Raw genomic sequence first — 23,857 nt, 5'->3', positions numbered from 1 at the left:
AACAAAGTTCCAAGACTCTGTAATATGGCAAAGAAAATAAATGACAGCAACTGAAGGGTGAAGGGGTATGTTTTAGGGCATGGGTTTTTTGTTTGTTTGTTTTTTGTGTGTGTGTGTGCTAAAGCCCTTGAATTTATCAGGCACCTTCTGAGTTAATGTGAACAGACTAGCTAGACTTTTGTTTTGTTTGCTTGTTTCAAAGTAATTTGATGTGTTATTCCACACTCCTAAAAGAGAATTGCGGGGCAGGGGGTGCGGGGAGGGCGGCATTAGAAATGAGGTCAATGAAGAAGAAACTCTTCTCTAGGGACAAGTGCCAGACTTCCTATTCCCAAGTGGTAGTGCCTCCTTGAAAGTACCCTGACTCCCAGTTGCAGGGAATCGTTTCTAAAAGAAGTGAAGAATGAGTACAGATCTGTGAAACCAAGGAAAATGACTGTTCTGTTAGGAAGATCCAGGTCCTAGACTGCCATTCCCTGAGAACAGAAGCAACAGCAAAGCTGTGTGAGAGCCACACATTTGGGATGGATCTGGGGAAGCACAAACTCAGGGCAGAAAGGGTGAAGCATGGAAGGAAACGCCCATCTAATCATGTACTTGAAGTGGTTCAGCACTCCGGGGGACTCAATCACAGAAGATCGTCTCAGGAGGTTTTGATAAAATGGACCTCAAAAGTTTTGATCTGGGGCATGAAAGAGAATTCAGATGTCAGCTTTGGTCCCTTCAACCCATTGTCTCTACAAATGTCACCTCCCCTCCTCTCTCATTACTAGATGATACGTATTTTAATGCTAGGAGCATTTCCATAGGGACCACATGCCATCAAATAGGAGAACCCCAAGACAGAAGAGAGTAATGTGGCATAGGATGGGAATATGGCACAAAGCTAATTAATACCCACCTGGAATTGGTCTCCGCAGCTGAGGCTTAGTGCGGAAATGGGGTCAAGGTCAAATGCAGAGCACAGAACTGGTGTCCATAAGCAGTCTCCCTTTTCTCGACCAGACTAAGTTCATGGCCTCCTTTGGATTTTTTGAACTATTAGAAAGTTATTTTTAAGTCATTGTACCAAGGTTGAATTGTCAACCTATCAGTTTTTGAGTACATGGCATCCTGATTACTGTTACCCCTTCTATCATTTTCCTCCATCTCTCCCAACCCTACTCATCCTTTGCAAGTTACCTGTTTCCATAGTTCCATTTTTACATAGATATGTTGATTATAATTGTTGCATTCATCCACTCTTTCTCTTTCCTTTCATCTGTCCCTTACCTCCAACAAATCATGCTTCAGCTTCCTGATAATTATTTTGTTAAAGTGTCTGTTAGTTGTTCAGAGGAGTTACACCCTGGAGATCCTCCTTTGCCTATTCCATTCTTCAGTTTGTTTGTGTAGACAGGCATATGACCCTGTGTAAGTTTCAAAATAGGTTTGTAATGTAGGTCTAACTGGAACATGGGTAGACAGGTCTTTACTTTTATCCTGATTTGTCATTTCTGGGATAAATGCCCCTAAATGGTATCACTGGATTACAGGGTAGTTTTGATGTTTAATGTTTGGAGGCATTTCCAGAATGCCTTCCAGGGTGGTTGTACTGTTTTGTATTCCAACCAACAGTGTGGATAGAGCTCCTTTGACCCCACATGGCTGCCAGTATTTGTTGTTGTTGTTATTGTTGTTGTTCTTGGCAATGGCCATTCTTACTGAGGTGAGGTGGAATCAGAATATGGCTGTGATTTGCATTTCCTTGAGAGCTCATGGTCTTTTTCATACTTCACATCCCATTTATGTCAAAGCCCCTCTCTGGTAGTAGCCAGCCAAATACTTCACAGGTCCTTAACTCAAAACAGTTAGAAAACCAGTGTCAGCCTTGCTGGTCTTTGAAGTCACTTTTTATAACCACCAGCTCCACCCTCCAATGCCTCATCCTGGTTCTCTCCCCATCACACAGTACTTGAGCTGACCAAGATCCTGGCAGGGCCGCCCAGGTCTTCATGAAAGGTCCGAGTCTCCATTGCTTTTCCCTTGTCCTGCCATGTTTTCTGCAGTGGTCATCACCGTTCCAGTTTTGGAAGCAGCAAGTGATGCTTGAAGGGATCCATTTCTAAATAGTTCTTTATCTCTCCTCTTCCTCTCCCCCCTGCCCCGCCTAGCGTAGCAGCAGTGCAGTTCTTCCTGATCATCAATACTGGGGATTTCTACCAGTAGAGGAGCTTTTACTTGGTTGCTTATTTTATTGGTATAGGAAGCCCCTGATGACACCTCCTTTCTGGAGGCTCTGGGTATGGATCCATTTCCTCATCTTTTCCAGCTTCTGGTGGCTACCTGCATTCCTTGGCTCCTGGCCACACCCACAAAGCTGGCTGACCACTCGCTCAACCTTGCTTCTGTCAGCATATCTTTTTCTGACCACTGCTGAGAAAAGGTGAGATCCACTTCCCCACACATGTGATTAGAGATGGAAATGACCCCAATAATCTGGGATAAGTTTACAATCCCAACATCCCACACTTTATAGCTTTACATGCCCATATTAGAAAGGAAGATTAATGTTCTCTCTCATAAAGCTTGAAAAAAGAGAAACTTAAATATAAGGTGATAAGGAAGGAAATAGTAGAAATTATAGCAGAAAACATAAAGCATCCATATAGACTCATTTCTAGTTTGCTGGGGTTTTTCCTCTGATGTTCTGACGTTCTGCTTCGAACTGCAGTTCTCAGATCTCAGCCTCATGAGTAGCTAGGATTATAAGCATGAGCCATTGGTGCCTGGCAAAAGACTTTTATTTTTAGCTAATATGATTTAGTCTATAATATGTAAGTTAATGAATTTGTAAAAGAAAAAAGTGGGTTATGCCAAGGAAAGTTTTGGGGGGTTTCTTTTTTTTTAATCTCCAGCAAAATTTCAAACCTTTAGGCATTTTTCCTAAGGCTTTTAGATCCTGCAGACTGAGTTTCCATAGCAACATGTGTGTGTGGAAACCTCCAGGGACTCTTGACTGTAGATGGAATTAGAGATGCTTCAAGAACTGGGGGAACTGGGCAGCTACCCAGGGCTCACTATATTAATAGAACCCAAGTGGATGGTAAAGGAGTTATAGCCCAGGGAAGGAGGTAGTGGAGAAGGAAGCCCCGAACAAAGCAAAACAAATCCTTGCCATGTAAATTTAAGGCACATTAGTGAAGAATTTGCCTCTGTATCCATAGTTTCCATGTCCATGAATTTAACCAACTGCATTTGAAATATATCTCCCCTAAATTGCATCAGTACTGACCACTTAGGCTTTGTTCTGGACATTATTCTCTAAACAATGAAGGATAACATTTCAGTAGATCCACCTTGTGTTGGGTTTATAAGTAGTCTATAGTTGGTTGGGGTGTTTGTTTGTTTGTACCAGTCCTGAGTCTTGAACTCAGGGTCTGAGCATGGTCCCTGAGCTTTTGTGCTCAAGGCTAGTGCTCTACTACTTTGAGTTACAGTGGCATTTCTGGCTTTTTTATTAGTTAATTTGGATAGTTAATTGGAGATAAGAGTCTCATGGACTTTCCCGCTCAGGCTGGCTTTGAACCATATTCCTCAGCTTTCAGCCTCCTGAGTAGCCTGGATTACAAGTGTGAACTACCTTATGCCTGGTCTATAGTGGCTGTTAGACACAGGAAAGTGTGCCTAGGTTATATCCAAACTCTGAGCCATTTTATAGGAGGGACTTAAGCATTGTAGAAGTCCTGCAGTCCATGTTCCTTGGGTAAAGATTGAAGGATCAATGTGTGATCTATTTCCAACCCTGACTCTCCACCCATTTCTCTTTACCACGAGTATTCCAAGATTTTTCACTATTCTTAAATCTTCTCTTTCTCTTCACCAGAATATTGGTAATATTGCTTCAAACTTCCCCTATAATAATGGAGGGAGAAGCATCCAGATTGCACAGTCACTTAGAGCAGTTTACAATCTACCATCTTATGGGAAAGCATCCCTTAGAAATGATATCAGAGCTAGAATTTTCTTGTTTTCCTGGAACACTTTCCAATTTCTGTCTTTCTTATGTGAAAGGCAGATAAAGAGTTTTAAATTTCAACTTAAAATTCTCTGCCTCTAAGACATATGCAAAGGAGTAATAGTAGGATCTGTACATGAAACTCTTTTGATAAATAATGTGATCCATAGCCCAGTTCAGATTCATTGATCATTACCTTACTTCAGGACATGTAACATCTTCTGAGTGAATTGGTGAGAAGCGTGTGTGACAGGACCAAGCAATGTCCTTCCCATCCTCACCTCTCTTAGTTGCATGACTATGGCATTAAAATGAGGATTCTACACTTTCAGAATTTTGACCCCATTCCCTCCTTTCCATCTTTACTTTGCAATTTGTTGAGTTTGAGTCAGTCTTTGGGATTTGGGGCAGTTCTAGGGTGTGAACTCAGGGCCTTGAACTTGCTAGGGTGGTGCTCTACCAATTGAGCCCCTCTGCCAGTCCTTTCATTTGGTTATTTTTAGAGATGGGGATCTCACTTTATGCTTCACTAACCTGGACCTCAATCCCACTATCTGACTTTTACATGTAGCTGGTGTGACAGGTGTGTGCTACCATGCAAAACCCATCAGATTGAGCTTGATCCATAGTTTTCCCAGTCTCAACTTCCTAAGTAGCTAGGATTAAGCTACCAGTTGACTTAGCAGTTTGAGTCTTTCTATCTCAGAGAAATTTAGATAAGTCCAGTCAATAATTCAGTCAGTAATTTAAAATCACCAGACTGGGTATGAAAAAAAGCACTTTTTCCCATTACAAAACAAAAACAAAAACAAAAAAGAAAAAAGCAAAACAAAACTAGTAACATCCTTTCTTAGAAGTTTGGCAATACCTAGGTACAATGCCTTTAAATATGCCATTCACAGAAAGAAGATATTATCTTTGGAGAAGATATATGAAGTAACTTTTATGTTTGTGTGTTTTTTTTCTTCCATTTATTTTTGAAGGGCAGCACTGGAGATTGAACCCAGGGCTTCACCTTGTCCAGGAAAGCACTAGACCACTTGAAGTCAGTTGGTATAGTTAAATAATCATTGAAACCAAAACTTGTATCATTTTAAATAATCCCTGGATAAGGAAGAAATGACCAACATCACCTCCCATTTCAGGCAGCAAATATAGTGTTGTTTGACATTCAAAACTGTTGCTTCTCAAAAGAAATATGAAGTATTCTTAGCAACAATCTTGAAAGGATTCTCTTTCTGTAAACATCAATGAGTCTTCAGGTCCTGGCGGTTCACTCCTGTAATCTTAATACTCAGGAACTGAGATCTGAAGATCCTGGTTCAAAGCCAGCCAGAGCTGGAAAGTCATGAGATTCTTACCTCCAATTAACCACCCAAAAAATTCTGGAAGTGGAGCTGGGGCTCAAGGAGTAGAGTGCTATCCTCAAGTGACAAAAGCTCAGGGACAGTGCCCAGGCCTTCAGTTCAAGCCCCACAATGGGTGCATGCAATGCACACACACACACACACACACACACACACACACACACACACACTACAGAGAAAGAAAGAGATAGATAAAGATAGAGATAAAGCTTCCAAAGCCATCATTTCTTATACTAATGCTGGCTGATAGCTACCTTTGTTGAGTATATAAAATTAAGAATTCATATAACCGAATCATATCCCCTAAGGAAAAAAAATAGAGGAGTGGACTACTACATACAAGCAAGAAGTGGTATTTCATCTCTCCTTATTGTATGACAATGATATTATCTTCCTCTTACAACTTAGTTTTCAAAGAGAAAACGTGACTCATCTACCACAAAATGCTTCATGAATTGCCTAGGAGGGGCAACATCTGGTGCTGATCCTCAGGACCCTACGTTTGAATGTCTGACAGATACAATTCCGTTCTGATGTGTTTTAAATTTTTGAAAGTTACCTTTGGCTGTCACTAACGCATTGAGATCTGTGGTCCTTGCCTTCTTGCCCAAGAAGAAAGATTGACATTGCTGTACTGCCAGGTATGATGGTGCATGGCTGTAATCCTAGCCCTCAACAGGCTGAGGCAGGAAGATTGCAAGTTCCAAGCCAGTCTAAATTGTCTAGTGAGACTGACTGAATGAATGAATGTTTAAAAATAAGGTTGCTATGTTAAGTTTTTTTTTAATCATAGCTATGAATTAAAAAGACCTCAATTCCAAGCAGGACCAGTGTGAACCAGAACCAATTTGCCAGTTTCAGGATTTCATTGAGTCATCATAATCTAATAACATACAATTCCAAAAATAGGACCTTATGCTCACAGCTTCTTTCCATGAATTTCAAAAGGAGCCCTGAAGAAATTGAATTCTGTCCGAAAAGAAGGGGAAATTTAAGTAATAAATTCAGGATAGCCACTCCCCATCTTTTATTGACATGCGTGGGAGATTGTTCAAAGTGAGAATGGGCACAGTATTTTCATGCCAATATTCGAGGGAATTGGTGCAGTATTTTTATGCAAAGATTCCAGAGACAAATTTCCATTCTCCAGGATATTTTAGAAAGACATCTCCTGCCAGATACTACGGAGAGGCAGTACTTAATAAAACCTCATTTCTCTTTAAAGACTTCTGCCATCTTGTTTCAAAAGTGATCACAAAGAAATTTGAAATAGACAGGACTACAGACTTGATAAAGAAAAAGTGCAGTTCAGCAGAAAATAGTTTGGGGTTATTTATGAATCAGGAAAGTTGTGTTTATACTCTGGGACTCTTGAGCACCAAACAAAACCCAGAATTTGGGTAAATTAGGAAAATGAATCCTTCCCAGGCAATAGCTAACACTTCTATCACTCTGTTCTCAAACGTCACCCACACGCAGCTCAGTGTAATTGTGACAAGCCAACAACTGCTCATCAACATAAAGCTTTATGTATTTATTGTAATCAATTTACGCATGTGATGAAACTGATCATTTCAACCATTTTTATGTGTCTTCTTCAAAGGCACTGTTAGGTTATGATGACCATTTTCCATCTCCAAAACCTTTTCACCTTTCCAGACCCAAACCCTGTACCCATCTAACAGTAAGAGCACCTCCTCTCCCTTCATCCCCAGGCAATTCAACATCATTTTCTGTCTCCATGAATCTGAGTACTGAAAACTCCTTATCATACAATCTTTCACATGAGTTTCACTTGGTGTAATGTTGCCAAGGTTCAACTATGTTATAACATGCCAGATGTTCATTTGTTTTTAAGACTAAATAATAGTCATTGTATGCATAAATCACATTTTGTTATTCCACCTCTGGTGAACATTTGGGTTATTTTCATTTTTGGCTACTATGAGTGATGTATGTATATGCCCTGACCTTTAGTTTGGTTGGGAATATGTCTAGGGGTTGGTTTGCTTTATTTTCTTCACTATATGACTTTTATCTCTTAGTTCTGTTCCTAAGAATAATATTCTTTTGATGATATTGTACAGGGAACTTTTTCTTGATTTCCTTTCTGAATTGCTTTTTGTGAATGAAGAACATTAGATATTTTAAGTGAATACACTTTAAGTGTTCTAGAAGGACTTCATGTTCACAGCAAAATGGATCAGAAGGCAAACAACATTCTCATATGCTTCCAGTCCCCCGGCCCCCCCATGGACATCCGGAACCTAGCAATTTAATTCTGTGATATTCCACAAACCCACAGTGTGACATCATTATGAGTCAAAGCCCATAGATTATATTAAAGTTCACTCTTGGTATTATATTTTCTATGGGTTTTGACAAATGTACGATGACACATGTCTATCACTATATTTTCAGAGGAGAGTTGTACTGCCTCATCATCCTGCTGTTTCTCCAGTTCATCTCAACCATTATCATCATTTTCTGTCTCCATAATTTTCATTGTTTTAGATTTGTTATATATAGCCACATCGTATGTTGCTTTTTCAGAATGACTTCTTCCACTTCATAATATATATTTACATTTTCTCTATGTCTTCACACAGATTGGTAGCTCATTTCTATTTAGTTCTGACTAATATTCCAGTGTCCAGAGACATCATAGTTTGCTTCTCTATATAACTATTGAGAAACATCTTGATTGTTTCCAAATTTTGGCAATTATGGATAAAGCTGAATGCTTTTATGTCAACATTTAGGTTACCCCTATGGAAATTCTTGTGTGGACATGAACTTTCTTTTTTCTTTTCCTTTCTTTCATGCTCACTCTTTTTTTCCTTTTTCCTTCCTTCCTTTCATCCTTCCTTCCTTCTTTTGTCCTTCCTTCCTCCTTTCCTCTCTCTCCCTTCCTCCTTTTCTTTCTTTTCTTGCCTTCCTTCCTTCCTTCTTTCTTTCTTGCTTTCTTTCTTTTTGTGAAAATTCCATGCAGAAGGGTTACAATTATATGGGCAAGGTAATGAGTACCTTTCTTATCAAGCATTGTTGCCTCCTCCTTTGTTTCGCCTTCCCATCCCCCTCCCTATCCTCCCCCCCACCTCCCCCACCCCGCCCCGTGCCAAAGTTGTAAAGTTCATTTTTCAACCTAACGTCTTGTACATGTCATTGTTACAATGGGTCCACCTGTACCCCTATTTAAACAATTTGTTTTTTTCCCTTCCTCTCCACAAATTATACCAACATCAAATACAGTGAAAACAGGGGTGATACCATGGGAGAGGGACATACAAAGCAACAAAGAAATATCTTATAAATATGTTAGAAACAATAGCAAGAAAGAAAAAAACATTTGAGTTCTTATCTTGGGGTTCATTTCGCCTAACATCAACTTATCTGACCTTTTCTGGTTGACTCAGACATATACTAGTTATTGCAAATAAGGGAAACCGATGGGACCTATGTTTCTTTGGGCCTGGCTTACTTCATTTAATATAATTGTTTCCAAGACTTTCCATTTCCTAACAAATGGAACAATGTCATTCTTTCTGATGGAGGCACAGAATTCCATTGTGTATATATACCACATTTTCTTGATCCATTCATCTACTGAGAGGCATCTGGGTTGGTTCCATATCTTAGCTATGGTAAATAATGCTACAATAAACATAGTTGTGCTGGTAGCTTTAGCATGGTCTTGTTTGTGATCATTTGGGTAAATGCCCAAAAGTGGGATTGCTGGGTATAGGGGAGCTCTATGTGGAGTCTTTTGAGGAACCTCCATATTGCTTTCCAAAGTGGTTGAACAAGTTTACACTCCCACCAATGATGCAGTAGGGTTCCCTTTTGTCCACATCCCCTCCAGCATCTGTTGTTATTAGAGTTCTTGATTATAGCTATTCTAATTGGGGTGAGGTGGTATCTCAATGTTGTTTTGATTTGCATTTCTTTTATGGTCAGAGAGGTTGAGCATTTCTTCATGTGTCTATTGGCCATCCTTCTTTCCTCTTCAGAGAAGTTTCTCTTTAAGTCTTTAGCCCACTTATTTATTGGCAGTTGTTTCTTTGAGGATTTGCTGTTGGGGGATTTAATTTCTTAAGTTCTGGGTATATTTTAGATATGAGACCCTTGTCCGTTGTATGGCTAGTGAAGATCTTCCTCTTCCTGCCTGCCTTCCTTCCTTCCTTCCTTCCTTCCTTCCTTCCTTCCTTCCTTCCTTCCTTCCTTTCCTTCTTTCTTTTCGTTTTCTTTCTTTCTTTCTTTCTTCCCTTTCTTTCTTTCTTTCTTCCCTTTCTTTCTTTCTCTTCCTTCCTTTCTTCCTTCCTTCCTTCCTTCCTTTCTTTCTTTCTTCCTTTCTATGTCCGTCCTTCCTTCCTTCCTTCCTTCTCTCCTTCCTTCCTTCCTTTCCTTCTTTCTTTTCTTTCTTCCTTTCTTTCTTTCTCTTCCTTCCTTTCTTCCTTCCTTCCTTTCTTTGTTTCTTTCTTTCTTCCTTTCTATCTCCTTCCTTAGTTCCTTCCTTCCTTTCTTTCTTTGTTTCTTCCTTCCTTCCTTCCTTCCTTTCTATCTCCTTCCTTTCTTCTTTTTTCCTTCCTTCCTTCCTTCCTTCCTTCTTCCTTCCTTCCTTCTTCCTTCCTTCCTTCCTTTCTTCCTTCCTTCCTTTCTTTCTTTCTTTCTTTCTTTCTTTCTTTCTATCTCTCTCTCCCTCCCCCCTCCCTCCCTCCCTCCCTTCCTTCCTTCTTTCCTTCCTTCCTTCCTTCCTTCCTTCCTTCCTTCCTTCTTTCTTTCCTTCCTTCTTTCCTTCCTTCTCTTTGGATAAATACCAGGTTGCATGTTTGTTAGGTCACATGGTAAAAGTATGCTTAGTTTTATAAGGCACCACCAAACTGCCTTTTGGAATAGTTGCAACATTTGGTATAACCATTGGCAATGAATAAGTGTTCCAGTTAATCCTCAGGTTCACCAGCACATGGTATTGTCAATATCTTGGATTTCTGGCCTTTCTGATAAGCATTTGATGGCAACCCATTGTTTGAATTTGTAATTTCCTAATAACACATAAAGTTGGGCATATTTTCATACGATTACCTTTCCTCTATATTTCTTATTTGGTATCTGTTCAATTTTTTGGCCCATTTTGCAAATAGTTGTCTACTTTTTATTAAGTTACTTGATCTTTTTAGATGGCAATTCACTATTGAATACATTTTGAAAATTCTCTCAATTTGTGACTATCCTCTCATTCTCTGAACATTGTCATTTGCCAAAAAGACTTTTTTTTTCAGAAAAAAAATCCAATGAAGTACAGATAGCTATTCTTCCTTTCATGGACTGAGTCTTTGATGATATGTTGGCTTGATTATCTTCACCAAAGTTCATGCTGAACTTTAATTCTTGGTGTTACTTACTAAGAAGGTAGAAACCTAATTGAACCATGGTAAACTTAAAGTTAAGTGAGGTCTTACCCATGAGACTCTGCTCCAGCAGAACTCTGGGTTTCTAAAAAGAGGAGGTGAGACCTATGTTAAGAAGTTCTCTCTCACCAGATTAATGTTCTACACTGCCTGAGGACACTGTTGAGGGTCCCACCCACAAGAAAGACTTCACTAGATGAGGTTTGCCCTATCTAGAACTTTCCAGTTTTCAGAACCATGAGTCAAATAAATAATCTTAAAGTTGCCTACTCTGAGCCCCCAGAAATTCATTCATCACTGCCAAGCACTCCAATCCAGGCCCTGATTCCAGCAGACATTTCTCCTACTGGGCTTCCACTCTGATAAACCATGATCCTTTCAATCCATCTTACGTCTCTCCAGTCTCTGTGCTCCCAGTGACCTCTCCTGAACTCTGCAGAGTAGGTGATTTTTCATTTGATCAGCTTTGTGCATGAGAGAATAGAATGACAACAGCTGAGCTGAACAGGAGATCAGGAGGCCTTGGGGGATGAACTTTCAAGCACATAATTTGCACGTGCTAACAAGGAATTGGAGCTCTTCATGCCAAATGTAAACATGTGCCTTCTGCAAGAGCTAAGAAAGCCACTGACCATGTGACAGCATTGGAGCAAGTGAGCCTTCCAGAGATGAAGTGTGGTTAAGGAGCCCTTCAAGATACGTTTCTGAGCTTTCTTCTTGCTCATCTCTCTCAAACATGACTCTGCTTATAAAATGCTAATCATCTCTGCCTCAGTGAACACATAAGCATTGAGAATCCCTTTTGAAAAGGAAGATGTCATCAATTCTCAAGGGAGCTGTGTGAAGAGATTGATGCCCAGTGCTACATTCCTGAGAGAGACAACATATTTCAAATATAGCTTCTTCACCCTCATAAAATATATAACCAAATGTCTTCAATGGATGAATATTGAATATTTATGTTTGAGTCATATTTTTTAAAATTATAGTGGAGTTTGAACTCAGGACCTCATTTGCTGGCAGACTGTTCCTCAGCCCAGATTTTGCTGATTGTTTTGGAGACATTATCTCACAGACTTTTCTGTCTAGGCTGGCTTTGAACTATGATCCTCTAGATTTCAGTCTAGGATTATAGGCGTAAACTTTGACTAATGCAAGGACTGCTATCTTTGACTTAAAACATGGGATGCTAACCTTTCTTCTTCAGAATGCCCATATATGAAATACAGGTGATGGTAAACATTGAAATGGGTCTTTAATGATGTCAACAATAAACCAAGTTTAGATTACAGAGAAATCTTTGGTTGAGGCAGGAGTCTGAAGGTCAAATGAGCAAGAAAGAGGGACAATCTATTAGCTCCAGTGGGTGTTTCACCTATCACCCTATTTTTATGACAGGCTCTTTCTGCTTTGTAACTGCTGCATAGTACCTGACATTAGGTGTCCATCTGCATTTATTCATTCCTAAGGTGTTCTCTTAATTTTCTCCATGAGCATTTATTTTAAAGCTTCTCCTTAACTAGGAATATAATCAAAGGGACAGACTCAAATTTAAAACATATACTTAATATCACTTTTTAATAACAGAAATCCTACTTAGTAAGTTATCTATCACAACAATGTATTGACTAGTTAATAAAACTTTGAGGGACCGTTGTCTATGGATAAATCACGTGATTATGTGGACTGTGGTACATTTTAAGGAATTTCTCACCTATAGCTGGGTTCAGACTTTGAAAAAAATACAGGCTAGAGAGCTGCATTTTAGGTAAAGATTGCCATCCCCCGCCTCAGAAAAATGACATGTTCTTAAGTATCATGTATTTTGCATCCATTGATTTGGGTTAGGAAAATTTCTAAACATAATACTAAAAGATAAGTTAGTTGTCTATTTCAGCATTTCAAAGTTCCTGAAAGAAGTCTAAAACCGTTCATTCCTCTTAGCACTGTTTCTGAATAAGATTCTTGCTAAAACTGTTTTCTTCTCCCCCTATCCCAATACTTTAGTGATAATTAACTCTAGCTCTCATTTCATCGCCTCATGAGCTTTGGTGTAAAAAAAACAAAACAAAAATTAAGATTTATAAAATCACTCAGCAAAGAATTCTACTACCCTGGAATAAAAGGAGACTTTTCTCACTAAAAGCCAGGGAGGAATTGGTAGCAATTAAACTCTTCACAGACATTTGAAAAACCGATAGAAAATTATAGGCTCTTGACAGTTAATTCCTATGGGCCTTTATTTTCCTTCAAACTTGACTGAAATGATGGCCCACCTATGTAGGTTCAGAGTTGCTGAAAAGCTGTAGTCAGATAATGGCTTGAACCTTGCCATTCTGTTTGTATCTTTTGGAAAGAATTTCTATAGGATTCTCTGCTATTCTGTTATGTGTTTAAGTGATACTTTGATTTATGTGTTCATCCATTACCATTCTGGAAAGAATCAAGGCAACTTAAACTGAATTTTCTTACCAAACCAAATCACATATGTGGGCAAAGGTAGTTAAGATAGGTCACCCAAGCTCCTATGTTATGATGCAACTGTCTTCATGCTTTTTACAAATCTTGAAAACACAGAACTAGTACCATATCTTTAATGTCCACAAAACATCGTATATGTGTTATATTATTCTCTCACTGTATTTTCCTTTAGTGATGGTGTTTATGTCAAAGTGGACATGGGTACCATTTTGATTTTTCTAATTAGAAGGAATGAATTTCAGATCCAGAGCTGGTCTTTGGAGGTCATTGGATGTCGAGGACCTCGATGAGCTGACCTGGCTTCTGGTCCTTGCTTTAATATCACATGGCTGTACCTTAGCCACATCCTCCCTGAGCCAATGTTTTCATGTAACTAAAAGGAGTTAATGGTTATTTTTCATGCAGGGTTATAAAGAGTAAAGAAAGAGGAGATATAAGAAAGATAGATGAAGCTAGAGGCATAGCTTAGTGGTAGAGCACCTACCTGGCAATTGTGAGACCCTGAGTTCAAAACTCCAGGACTGAAAATAGAAAAAAAATAAGAAAAGACAAGTAGATATATATGAAAAGCAAATAAAGTACATGTTGCAAAATATTTCATAGCTTTGGCATTCTGAAAGACCTCTGCAGGAGAGGTAGGCTTCCAGAACACAAATAACTGAATGAATACCAAATCATCATAGAGTCCTGTCTACTTGTCAGAAATATGTAAAATATAAAATTAAAATCCAGTGCTTCGGCTTCCTTTTGTCACATACAAAATTGGGAATGGATTAGGTATCACCCACAGTGTATAGATTTTTTCCATGTATCATTTTTTCAAAAATCTAATAATTGAAGGGTCATACAGGAATTCTCTCAAGGAGCATATTCAAACATAGCAGAAAAGTACGAACAGGGCTAGTAATTTTAAGGCCATCCACTCAAAATGGTAGTTCTGGGGTCTACTTTGGTTTTTAGTCCAGTGGACTAAATACTGCTGGGGTATAAATAGGACACAACTCAAATCCATGTCTTACTGAATTATCTAATTAAAAGAAAGAAATACCTTCCTCTTCAAGAAACAGAGCTCCGAAAGTGCTTCAGCTTCACTGCAGGCCCTTGATAATGTAGGCATGCTGGTTTTCCCATTGTATAGCCCTTGAATATTTTATCTATTGATCTTCTATATGGCAGGTTACATAATCAGTAGTTCTTTCCCATGGGTGATTTTAGACCCAGGGTACGTTGCCAATGGCTTGGAAATATTTCCCATATTTCATAGCTGGCACAGATGTACAGTTGACACCTAGTAGCACATTTGGTGGGTGCCAGGGATCTAGCTTGAATATCTGACAGTAGACAGTAAAGACCTTGTAACAAAAATTCCCTCCAAAAGTCAGTGTTGCCAAGATGGCGCCACTAAATGTCCAGTCCACAGTGACCTGAGCCGGAACTCAGCCCACGGAATTTCCATGGGTTCCCTCTGAAATCACTTTGTGGTAAGAGATTTCACCCATGGCGACCCTTACCGTGGTGAGAAATTTGTGCTAAGATAAGGCAGAAACACACTGTAGCCCTGCACATGATGCCTGAATGAACTTCTCCTTCTAAATGGCATGAAGGCATTTCACAAACATGAAATCACTTCCTTTTGTCTCTGAAAATAAAATCCAGTCCTAGGAAATGATGCTTCTACTGTGCTAAAGGTCACGGAGACCTTGGGCAGCTCTCTGAAAACAAGCTATTCTAGATGCCTTGCAGCGAATTCATTTATCAGTGCCATAAACCTAATAGAACAATGGGGGGAGGGGAAGCAAACCTTCCACGTATCTATTTCCCATCTAAACATTTGCTGAGAAGAAAAGTAAGAAGAGTGCAGTTTCACCAGACAGCTCAGTCAATGTAAGACTTCTGTCAATACCTGGATCCTTCCAACCACCATCTCATTAACATACAGTGACAAGAGCTACTAAGCTTCTGGGTAACTGTTTTGGGAATTTTAAGGATATTAACTTTTGAATAACAAGTCTCTCAATGTTTTCCCACCAGGCTTTTCCCAGCAGTTGAAAATATCTGGATCTTATTCTGGTTTTTCATTCTTTTTTTAGCTTCCTGAAATGACTCATGTTCAAACGCAGCGGCCCTGGATGATGTTTCTCCTGCAGAACGTTGGATTGATCCTAGGTTGGCTCATTCTCCTGCTCTTGGCTATATATGAGCAAAATATTAAAATATAAGCTAAGGTCCTCAAAATTCATCCGAAGTGAATTGATAGGGTCTCATTTCTTTTGCTGTACTCTGTACTGATTAGCAAATTAGGGTGTTTTTAAAAAAAATTGAGGTAAAGTACATATCTTTTAATTCATTAACGTATTAACTTATAATTCACTTTTGGTTTTGAAAGCATAAAGGTCAGGTTGTCCTTCACTGAGATTTTTTGGTTGTTGTTTCTAATGTTATGAGGAAACTTGTTCCCCTCTCTCTCCCTCTCTTCCTTTCTCCCTCCATCCTGCGCCTTCCTTCTCTCTCCCTCCCTTTCTCTTTCTCTTTCCCTCCTCATCTTGCTCCCTCCATTTCTTTCCTTCTCCATCTCTGTCCTTTCTTCCTGCCTTCCTTTTCTTCTTAGCCTTCTTCCTTTTATCTGTTCTTCCTTCCTTCCCTCCCTCCCTCCTTCCTTTCTTCCTCTTTTTCTTTAATTGTTCGTCGTGGGGCTTAAACTCTAGGCTTGGGCGCTGTCCCTGCACTCTTCAGCTCAAGGCTAACACTCTACTGCTTGAGCCACAGCGCCACATCCAGTTTTCTAGTGGTTTATTGGAGATAAGGGTCTCACGGACTTTCCTGCCTGGGCTGGCTTTGAACCGTGATCCTCAGATCTCAGCCTCCTGAGTAACTAGGATTACAGGCGTGAGCCACTGGTGCCCAGCAACTTTCTTCTTTATTTGCTTTTTTTTGTGCATAGTAAATCCTTAATTAATTCTAATAAACTTAAAATATTGTTTTCTAGGAAATATGCTTATTTGTAGTAATTAAAGTACATAGATATCTGTTTGATATGATAGCAGTTACAACATTTTTATGTCAGTAAGACCTTTTCCCTGTGGAATTATAAGCAAAGGCAAACTGCATCATGAACAAATGCAATAAAGTCTAGTTTTCAAGCAATGCTTTGTCTTACCTTCTATGACTGGATGTCAGATTCCACATCCTTTCACAAAGGCTGCACATGATAGACTTCAACGGAAGCAGCATCCCCGGGGATTGCTCATGAACAAGCAGTCTTTAAGTCTGGGTGACAATATGTCAGCATTCTCCAGTGGGAGACGCCACAAGAGATCTGTCCCTTGCAAGTGCTGGAAACGAAAGCATAAACAAAACAAAAGAAACTGAAGCTTATATCTGAACATGCATTAATGTTTAAACTCCCATGGATTGCATAGTAGACTATACGGATAAAACTATTATGACTGATAAGTGAGCTATGTTCTATAATATTTCTATGGATCTCTACATAGGATTTGTTAAGTTCATGAGTAAGTTCATCATTGATAATATAGCCTATTAAAATAGAAAATACCCTGGGCTTTAGTCATTTTTTACCTTGAAAACTTCATGATCAATATTTCCCTTATTTTAAAATTACATATGTATTCTTAATTATATATAAATATTTAAAATTATATATAATCTCTTATATATACAAAGTATATATAATTTAAAATGTGTATAATTTATTATATGTAATGATAAATTTATATATATCATATATAATTATACATAACATATGTTTATATCAATATATGATATATAATATAATTTATAGTATTTATAATATAAAATGTATGTATTATAAATACTAAATAGATTTATATATAAGTATATATAGTTTTATATAGATATATTATATATAGTATACTATTATAAATTAATATATAATTATATATAAAAATAAATATATACAAATACATTTTTATATATTTATATTATATATAATTATATATTTATATATAATTATATAATATATATTTACATATAATTGTATATCATTTATATATAATATATATAATTTATATTTATATATAATAATACATAATTATATATACTATACAATATATAATACATTATACATTATAGGATATACTTATATAGTATATAATATATAATATAATACATTATATTATATATCATATGTATTATGGTATATAATATTATATATAGTATATATTATAGTATATAATATATTATAGTATATTAATATATATAACATATAGTATATATTATAGTATATAACATATAATATATATTATACATTATATAATGTATATAATTATATATAAATATATGAAATATGTTTATGTTTTATATAGTATATACAGATTTATATATAAATTATCATCTCTACTGTAAATAATGTATAACATATACAATAATATATTAATTATTAATTTTAACAATTATATTAATAACTATTAATATTGATTGAGTATGTGCAATGTATTAATATATGATACACTATCTATAATATATATAAATGTATATTATATAGATATATCTATATATCTTATTTAGGACTATATAGTATATAATATGTATTATATATTATTATATATAGTTACATATAAATATATATTAAATTGGTTTGTTTATACACACACACACGCACACACACACACAGATATAGAAAAGAGAAGAACTGTTTTACTACCCAAGTGACTCATGGCACTCAGTCATATGTTTCTTTTCTTTCTTCCTTTTTTTTTTTTTGTTGGTCATGGGGCTTGAACTCTAGGCTTGGGCACTGTCCCTCAGCTCTTCAGCTCAAGGCAGGTACTCTACCAATTGAGCCACAGCACCATTTCTGGTTTTCTGGTGGTTTATTGAAGATAAGAGTCTTGTGGACTTTCCTGCCCAAGCTGGTTTTGAACCACGATCCTCAGATCTCAGCCTCCTGAGTAGCTATGGTTACAAGCATGAGCCATTGGCACCTAGCTATGTTTCTTTTCTTTTATACCTGACACACAAACTGGTAGTTGCTCCTGGCCATGGCCTCACCCAACCATCATCATTTTCATCACTTTGACTTCTAAATGAAATAGATTTGTTTTCTAGGTATCTTTAGAGCTTCCTATAAGAGGGTAAGTTTGTATAGTGCAATCATTATGAAACTTTGGCCTGCATCCATAATAGCTAGATGATTTATCTATGGTAAAGATAGATCACTCTCACTTTGTACCCTGTAGGTTTTGCCTCTGTCTGGGTGAGGTCTGAGATCTCAATTTGCAGCTCTGGGTGGTTATGATATTGCTGGCTGGGGCATGACTCTGAGCACTGAGCATGTGATCAAAGTTGAGCAGGCTTGGCTTTGAGAAAGGACAAATGGATAACTCTGTTGCACAAGAGCTGTGTGCTTTTGGTTAACACTTCCATAAGATTAGGCTGGACATGAGCTCTTGACCTGAAAGTCTTTCCTCTTTGTCCCATTCCACTGCATCATCGGACCAGTCCTGGGAATTACTAGTTGAGGAGTCCAGGCAGCATTTTGATTCAGTCATTTTGAAAGGTAAGCACACTTACCATAGAGAGCGTTCCCCTTGGTTTGCTAGAGAAAACACTGTATCAGAACAAGCAGCACTTGGTACAAACAAGCCAACATGGTCACAAACAAAAAGTACCTGGCACCATCTGTGTTTGGGTCTCTATACCCAGATTTTGACTTTGACAATGTGTCTTAATCTCTGCCATCTCAGGCCAAACAGTTGTGATGGATGGCTTTGTTTTCACTGTGAGTTTACAGTGGTCTGAGACTAAATTAGAAGTTTTGGTGTGAGCTGCTCATTCTCCAACCTTGAAGTTAAAATGAGTTTGAGGGCTGGGAAGGTGGCTCAGTGGTAGAGTGCTTGCCTTGCATGCATGAGGCCCTGGGTTCGATTCCTTAGCACCACATAAACAGAAAAAGCCAAAAGTGGTGCTGTGCCTCAAGTGATAGAGTGCTAGCCTTGAGATGAAGAGCTGAGGGACCCAGGCCCAGAGTTCAAGCCCCATGACTGACAAAAAAAACATGAGTTTGACACGGGTGGAAGTGTGAAAGGGGTGAAGGACTTAAATGAACACAGTAAGGGTTTCAAGCTTATTGCCAGGATTCCTTGATTTTAAGCAGAGAATTGACCATGTAGAGGCCATCCTGAGGGTAGTGTGGCATGGTGAATTTCAGGACTCCTTTCTTCCTGGCCCATCCCCCCCTTCTCTACCTTATTATGAGAGTTTTAATGATCTACATCAGGGTCTAGACAGCACATCATGGCCTGAGGTGCCTTCCAGCCACAAGTAATATAGAATTACTAGACAATCTCTATTCCTCAAACAACTGAGTGCTAATAATAAAAAATATGATGACAACTCTATGCCTTCTGAAATATGGCATGGCTGACCACTATCCTCTCTTTAAGGTCAAGTTATTTTTACCCACAGATCTTTAGAGTCCATGGTAATTTTCTTATAACCAGATGTTTTCATAGGGGTAGAATGTTTCTGTTTCCTAAGCCTAAGTTCAGGATTCTACTGTATGTCTACAAGATGATTGATTTGTTGTTGCTTGCTGCTGCTGTTGTTGTTGCACGAGAAATACTCCCTAAGCAAAATCAAAGAGCAAATCATGTGGGAATCTTCCTTGAATGTCCATCGTCCATGGACAGGCAATTCTTGGGGAGAAGGGAATTGTCTGGGATTCTGGGTTGCTGCACAGAGGCTGGAGAAATGGATGTTCCGGCTACATGTGGAATCACTCTAGAAAGTCAAGTGTATGTGCCTGAAATCTGTGGCCACTCCCTCCACTCCTCCCTTTTCAGAACCCAGGTTTGATAGTGAGGCCACACCTCTCCTTCTGAGATACACTCCAGATCATGCACATCTTCAGTTCTCTTTCCTATTCTAAGCTAGAAGGAGAGGGCCCCTAAGCTGCTAACCACTAGGGTAGTTCTGGGCTTATCAGATCACACTTCTTGTGTGGTCCCTAAGAAATTAGTTTCTAAAATGGGTATGTAGGTTTATGCTTATACTCCCATTGCTTAGATTGAGGGAATAGTGATTCAAGGCCAGCTGGGGAAAAAGAAGTTTGTAAGAGCTCAGTCAGTTAAAAAGCTGAGCATGAGCCAAGCTCTGGTAGCTCATACCTAGTCCTAGCTACTAGAGTGCCTGAGATGTGAGGATCACAGTTCAAAGCCATGGAAAGTCTTTGAGACTCTTATCTCCAATTAATCACTAAAAAAAAGAAGCCAGAAGTGTAGTTGTGGCTCAAGTGGTGGAGCACTAGCCATAAGTAAAAACAGTGATAACTCAGAAACAGAATCCAGGCCCAGAGTTTAAGCCCCAAGATAGAAGAATGCTGGGCATGGTTGCATGCTATTATCAGCTATGCAGGAAGCATAAATAGGAGGATCACAGTCTAAGCCAGCCTCAGCATAAATAAATGTAAGATCCTATTCAAAGAAAGCAAAAAAGGGTGAAAGACATGGCTCAAGTAGCAAGCACAAGGTGCTGAGTTCAAATTCTAGTAACACACACACACACACACACACACACAGGAGAAAAATAATTCAGTCTGAAAACTAAAATCTAGATTCAAATCTCAGATTGATTTCTGGGGGTAACAATTTTCTCTTTCCATAAAATAGGACTCAAAATGGCTCCTACCTCATCGGGTTTGGGTGAGGCGATAGTTACTTCTCATGAAGCACCTGGCATAATTCCTAGGAAATACTAATGGCTCATCAGCATGATCATCATTGAGAAGCCCTTCTTCTAGCATGGCATCAAGTTGTATGCCTTAGACCTGACTTTCTTTGGTTTAAGAAAACATCTTTGGTGAGAAGAGATTAATACAGACCCATGCATACCCATATAATCAAATCTCTCTCTCTCTCTCTCTCTCTCTCTCTCATAGTTTAGTGATAGCATGCCTGTCTAAAATGCATAAAACCCAGGATTTGATCCTTAGCATAGGAAAAACATGTGTGTGTGTACACATGTATAATTTATATTTATTTTAAAGCCTCCAAAAACACCTGCCAGCCCTTCAAAGCTGTCCCATATGCTTTTCTCCTTGATTTCCTTCCAGCACAGGAAGTGGTAGCACGGTGGCCCCGCCCTAGTTCACCTCATTCTGTTCATCGTCCTTACAAACATTTCCACCAGGCGTCATAATGCTTAAACTCCGCTTGAAGCCTTCTCTTTTATTCTTCATCTCTTTCGAGTGAGTGAAAACCAGTTGTGATTCACGGCAGTTACGCTTGTAAGGTTCAATAATGGAGCCTTGGCTGAGGGGAGTCTGGCTGAGGTCATGGTTATTGTCATGCCTTGATTTCTGCTCAGAACAAAAACTATAGCTCAGCAGACTCCAAGGCACCTGCGGAAGAAAGGAAAACAGTGCTGCAAAGTCGATTGGAGGAAGAAGGTCATCTGCTTACTGGAGGCCTGGTGTGGTTGAGTAGAGCTGGGACACTTCCACCTGCACTCCTAGGAAGGGCATCCTGGACAGTGGCCTATCGTGGGTGAGTGGGCGCAGTTAGCATGCTGCTGGCATGCATGCCTTAAACCCAAATGCAACATGGGAGACAGTTTGAGATACCAGAGGTGGCTTCCAGATCTAGACTGGTCTTAGCTCACCCATCTTCGCTCCTTTGAAGGGTCTTTGAAATGTGTTTGTACATCTTTCCCGTGGATACTTCTATTTCTGCATCATCTCCCACTTGTAATATTCAAGTTCCAGGATGCCTTTTGTGACATTCAGGCCTTCTCTCCTCCACTCCCCTCCCCACGCTGTCCTTCAGCCTACTTTGAAATGCCTCTTTTCTCTCTTTCTTTGTTATAATATGTCCCTCCACCCCCCCCACCAAAGTCATGCTGAAAAACATTTAAAATGTTCTTCCCTTCACCCTCACCCCAAATGAGGGGTGCTTCGTTTAGTGAGAGAACTTCGTTTAGTTACTGAGAACTTAGGTTCTCAGTAAAGCCCAGGCAACAATCTCAGCTTCACACGGGACTTGGAAAGTATGTAGGGTTTGGGCTTTAGGGACTAGATGCCTCTATTGGTCTTTAGCATTTCCTTCCCAGGCTACGCAGAGTGAGGGTAGGCAACACTACATACATAGTGTTGGTAGTAAAACCAATTTCAAATCCTTGATTCAAACCTTTGATTTCATTGTAGCAACAGAATGGCAACCAGTCGCCTGGTGCTGCAATGTAGCAGATCCAGCTGATAGTGCTATTGTCAGTCTCATTTTATAGATGAAGAAATTGGCTAGCAGGGAGGTCATTTAACACTCCCAGTGTTGAAGAGCTAAGGGACATCAACTTTAGAAAATGTGTTATTGCTCCTTACATCACGCAACCTCTTCAGAGAGAAAACTGAGGCTCATAGAGGCTGAGTTACTGTCCTAACTCTTAACTCTAGACAGCAACCTGACCCCATGCTAGATCTTTCTCTTTTATTCTGTGTTGGGGAGCAACCTCCTGACAAACACTCTACCAAACACTATCTCCAATTCCAATCTTGGTGGGAGGGTGAGTGGGAATACTGTGGCTTTAACTCAGGGTCAGGGCATGGGCACTGTCCTTGAGCTTTTGTACTCAAGACTAGTGTTCTACTACTTGAGCCACAGCACCACTTCTGGCTTTGTTGGTGCTCCATTGGAGAAAAGAGTCACAGGCTTTCCTGCCTGGGCTGGCTCCTAACTGTGATCCCCAGATCTCAGTCTCCTGAATAGCTGGGATTATAGGTGTGAGTCGCCAGCTCACCACATTCTTCCCCAGCTTTGTCAGATCTATAAGGTCTCAGGTGGGGCATCTAAGGTTCATTTGCTATTCCAGTTCAGGGTAATTTTTCCCTGTGTGGGTCTGTATACTCTATACAGCTTTTTTTTCATTGTCTGCTTTGTTTCTTAATTGTTGATTTGAGGGCATAGAAAGAAAGCACTCAGAGGACTGAGCTCCCATCTCTCACTAACTGAATTGTCATAACTGCATTTCCTTATTTGAGAACCAGGAGATGCTTTATAATCTTTTTGAGCACTGAATCCTGTGTAAGGACTCTGCCCAGGGAAAGTGGAGGTGTTCATATTCTCTACTGAATATCAAAAAGCACAGAGTTGAGAATCTAGTTGTTTATATTTTTTTAAAAGCCTTGTTAGCACCAGGAATCAATGGCTCACACACATAATCCTAGCTACTCAGGAGGCTGAGATCTGAGGATCATGGTTCAAAGCCAGCCCAGGCAGGAAAACTGGAAGTGGCACTGTGTCTCAAAGTGAGAGAGTGCTAATCTTGAGCAATAAAGCTCAGGGACAGTGCCCAGGCCCTGAGTTCAAGTCCCATAACTGATAAAAAGTCTTATAAGCATGCATTGATTATACATACAGATTGTATTACGATACTTATACACATGGATGAAATACACGTTGGTCAAATTCAAATGCAGACTCTATATTACTCTTTCAATTGCACCCATTAAAAAGTTTTAGTAGGGTTCATATATATAATATATGATGTATAATATATTACCTTATATATTTATATACCTTCAACGACTTCTTTTATAATCATGCATTATCATATTATTTCATTATATAGTA

At 39.0% G+C, this 23,857-nt stretch overlaps 1 protein-coding gene across 3 annotated transcripts in view; it reads left to right on the top strand.

Annotated features, from left to right (window-relative positions):
* Slc39a12 (solute carrier family 39 (zinc transporter), member 12) overlaps positions 1-15,472 on the top strand; it is a 61,428-nt gene extending 45,956 nt beyond the window's left edge. For all 3 annotated transcript variants that reach the window (XM_013014649.1, XM_013014648.1, XM_013014647.1), the window contains one exon: positions 15,344-15,472. In XM_013014649.1, the coding sequence (XP_012870103.1) occupies positions 15,344-15,472 (129 nt within the window). The remainder of the gene's footprint in view (positions 1-15,343) is intronic.
* The last annotated feature ends 8,385 nt before the right edge of the window (positions 15,473-23,857 follow it).

Source organism: Dipodomys ordii, unplaced genomic scaffold (assembly GCF_000151885.1).
Source record: "Dipodomys ordii isolate 6190 unplaced genomic scaffold, Dord_2.0 Scaffold24, whole genome shotgun sequence".
Lineage (NCBI taxonomy): Eukaryota > Metazoa > Chordata > Mammalia > Rodentia > Heteromyidae > Dipodomys > Dipodomys ordii.
Note: the sequence above shows the minus strand (reverse complement) of the source record. Positions and strands in the feature narration are given on the sequence as shown.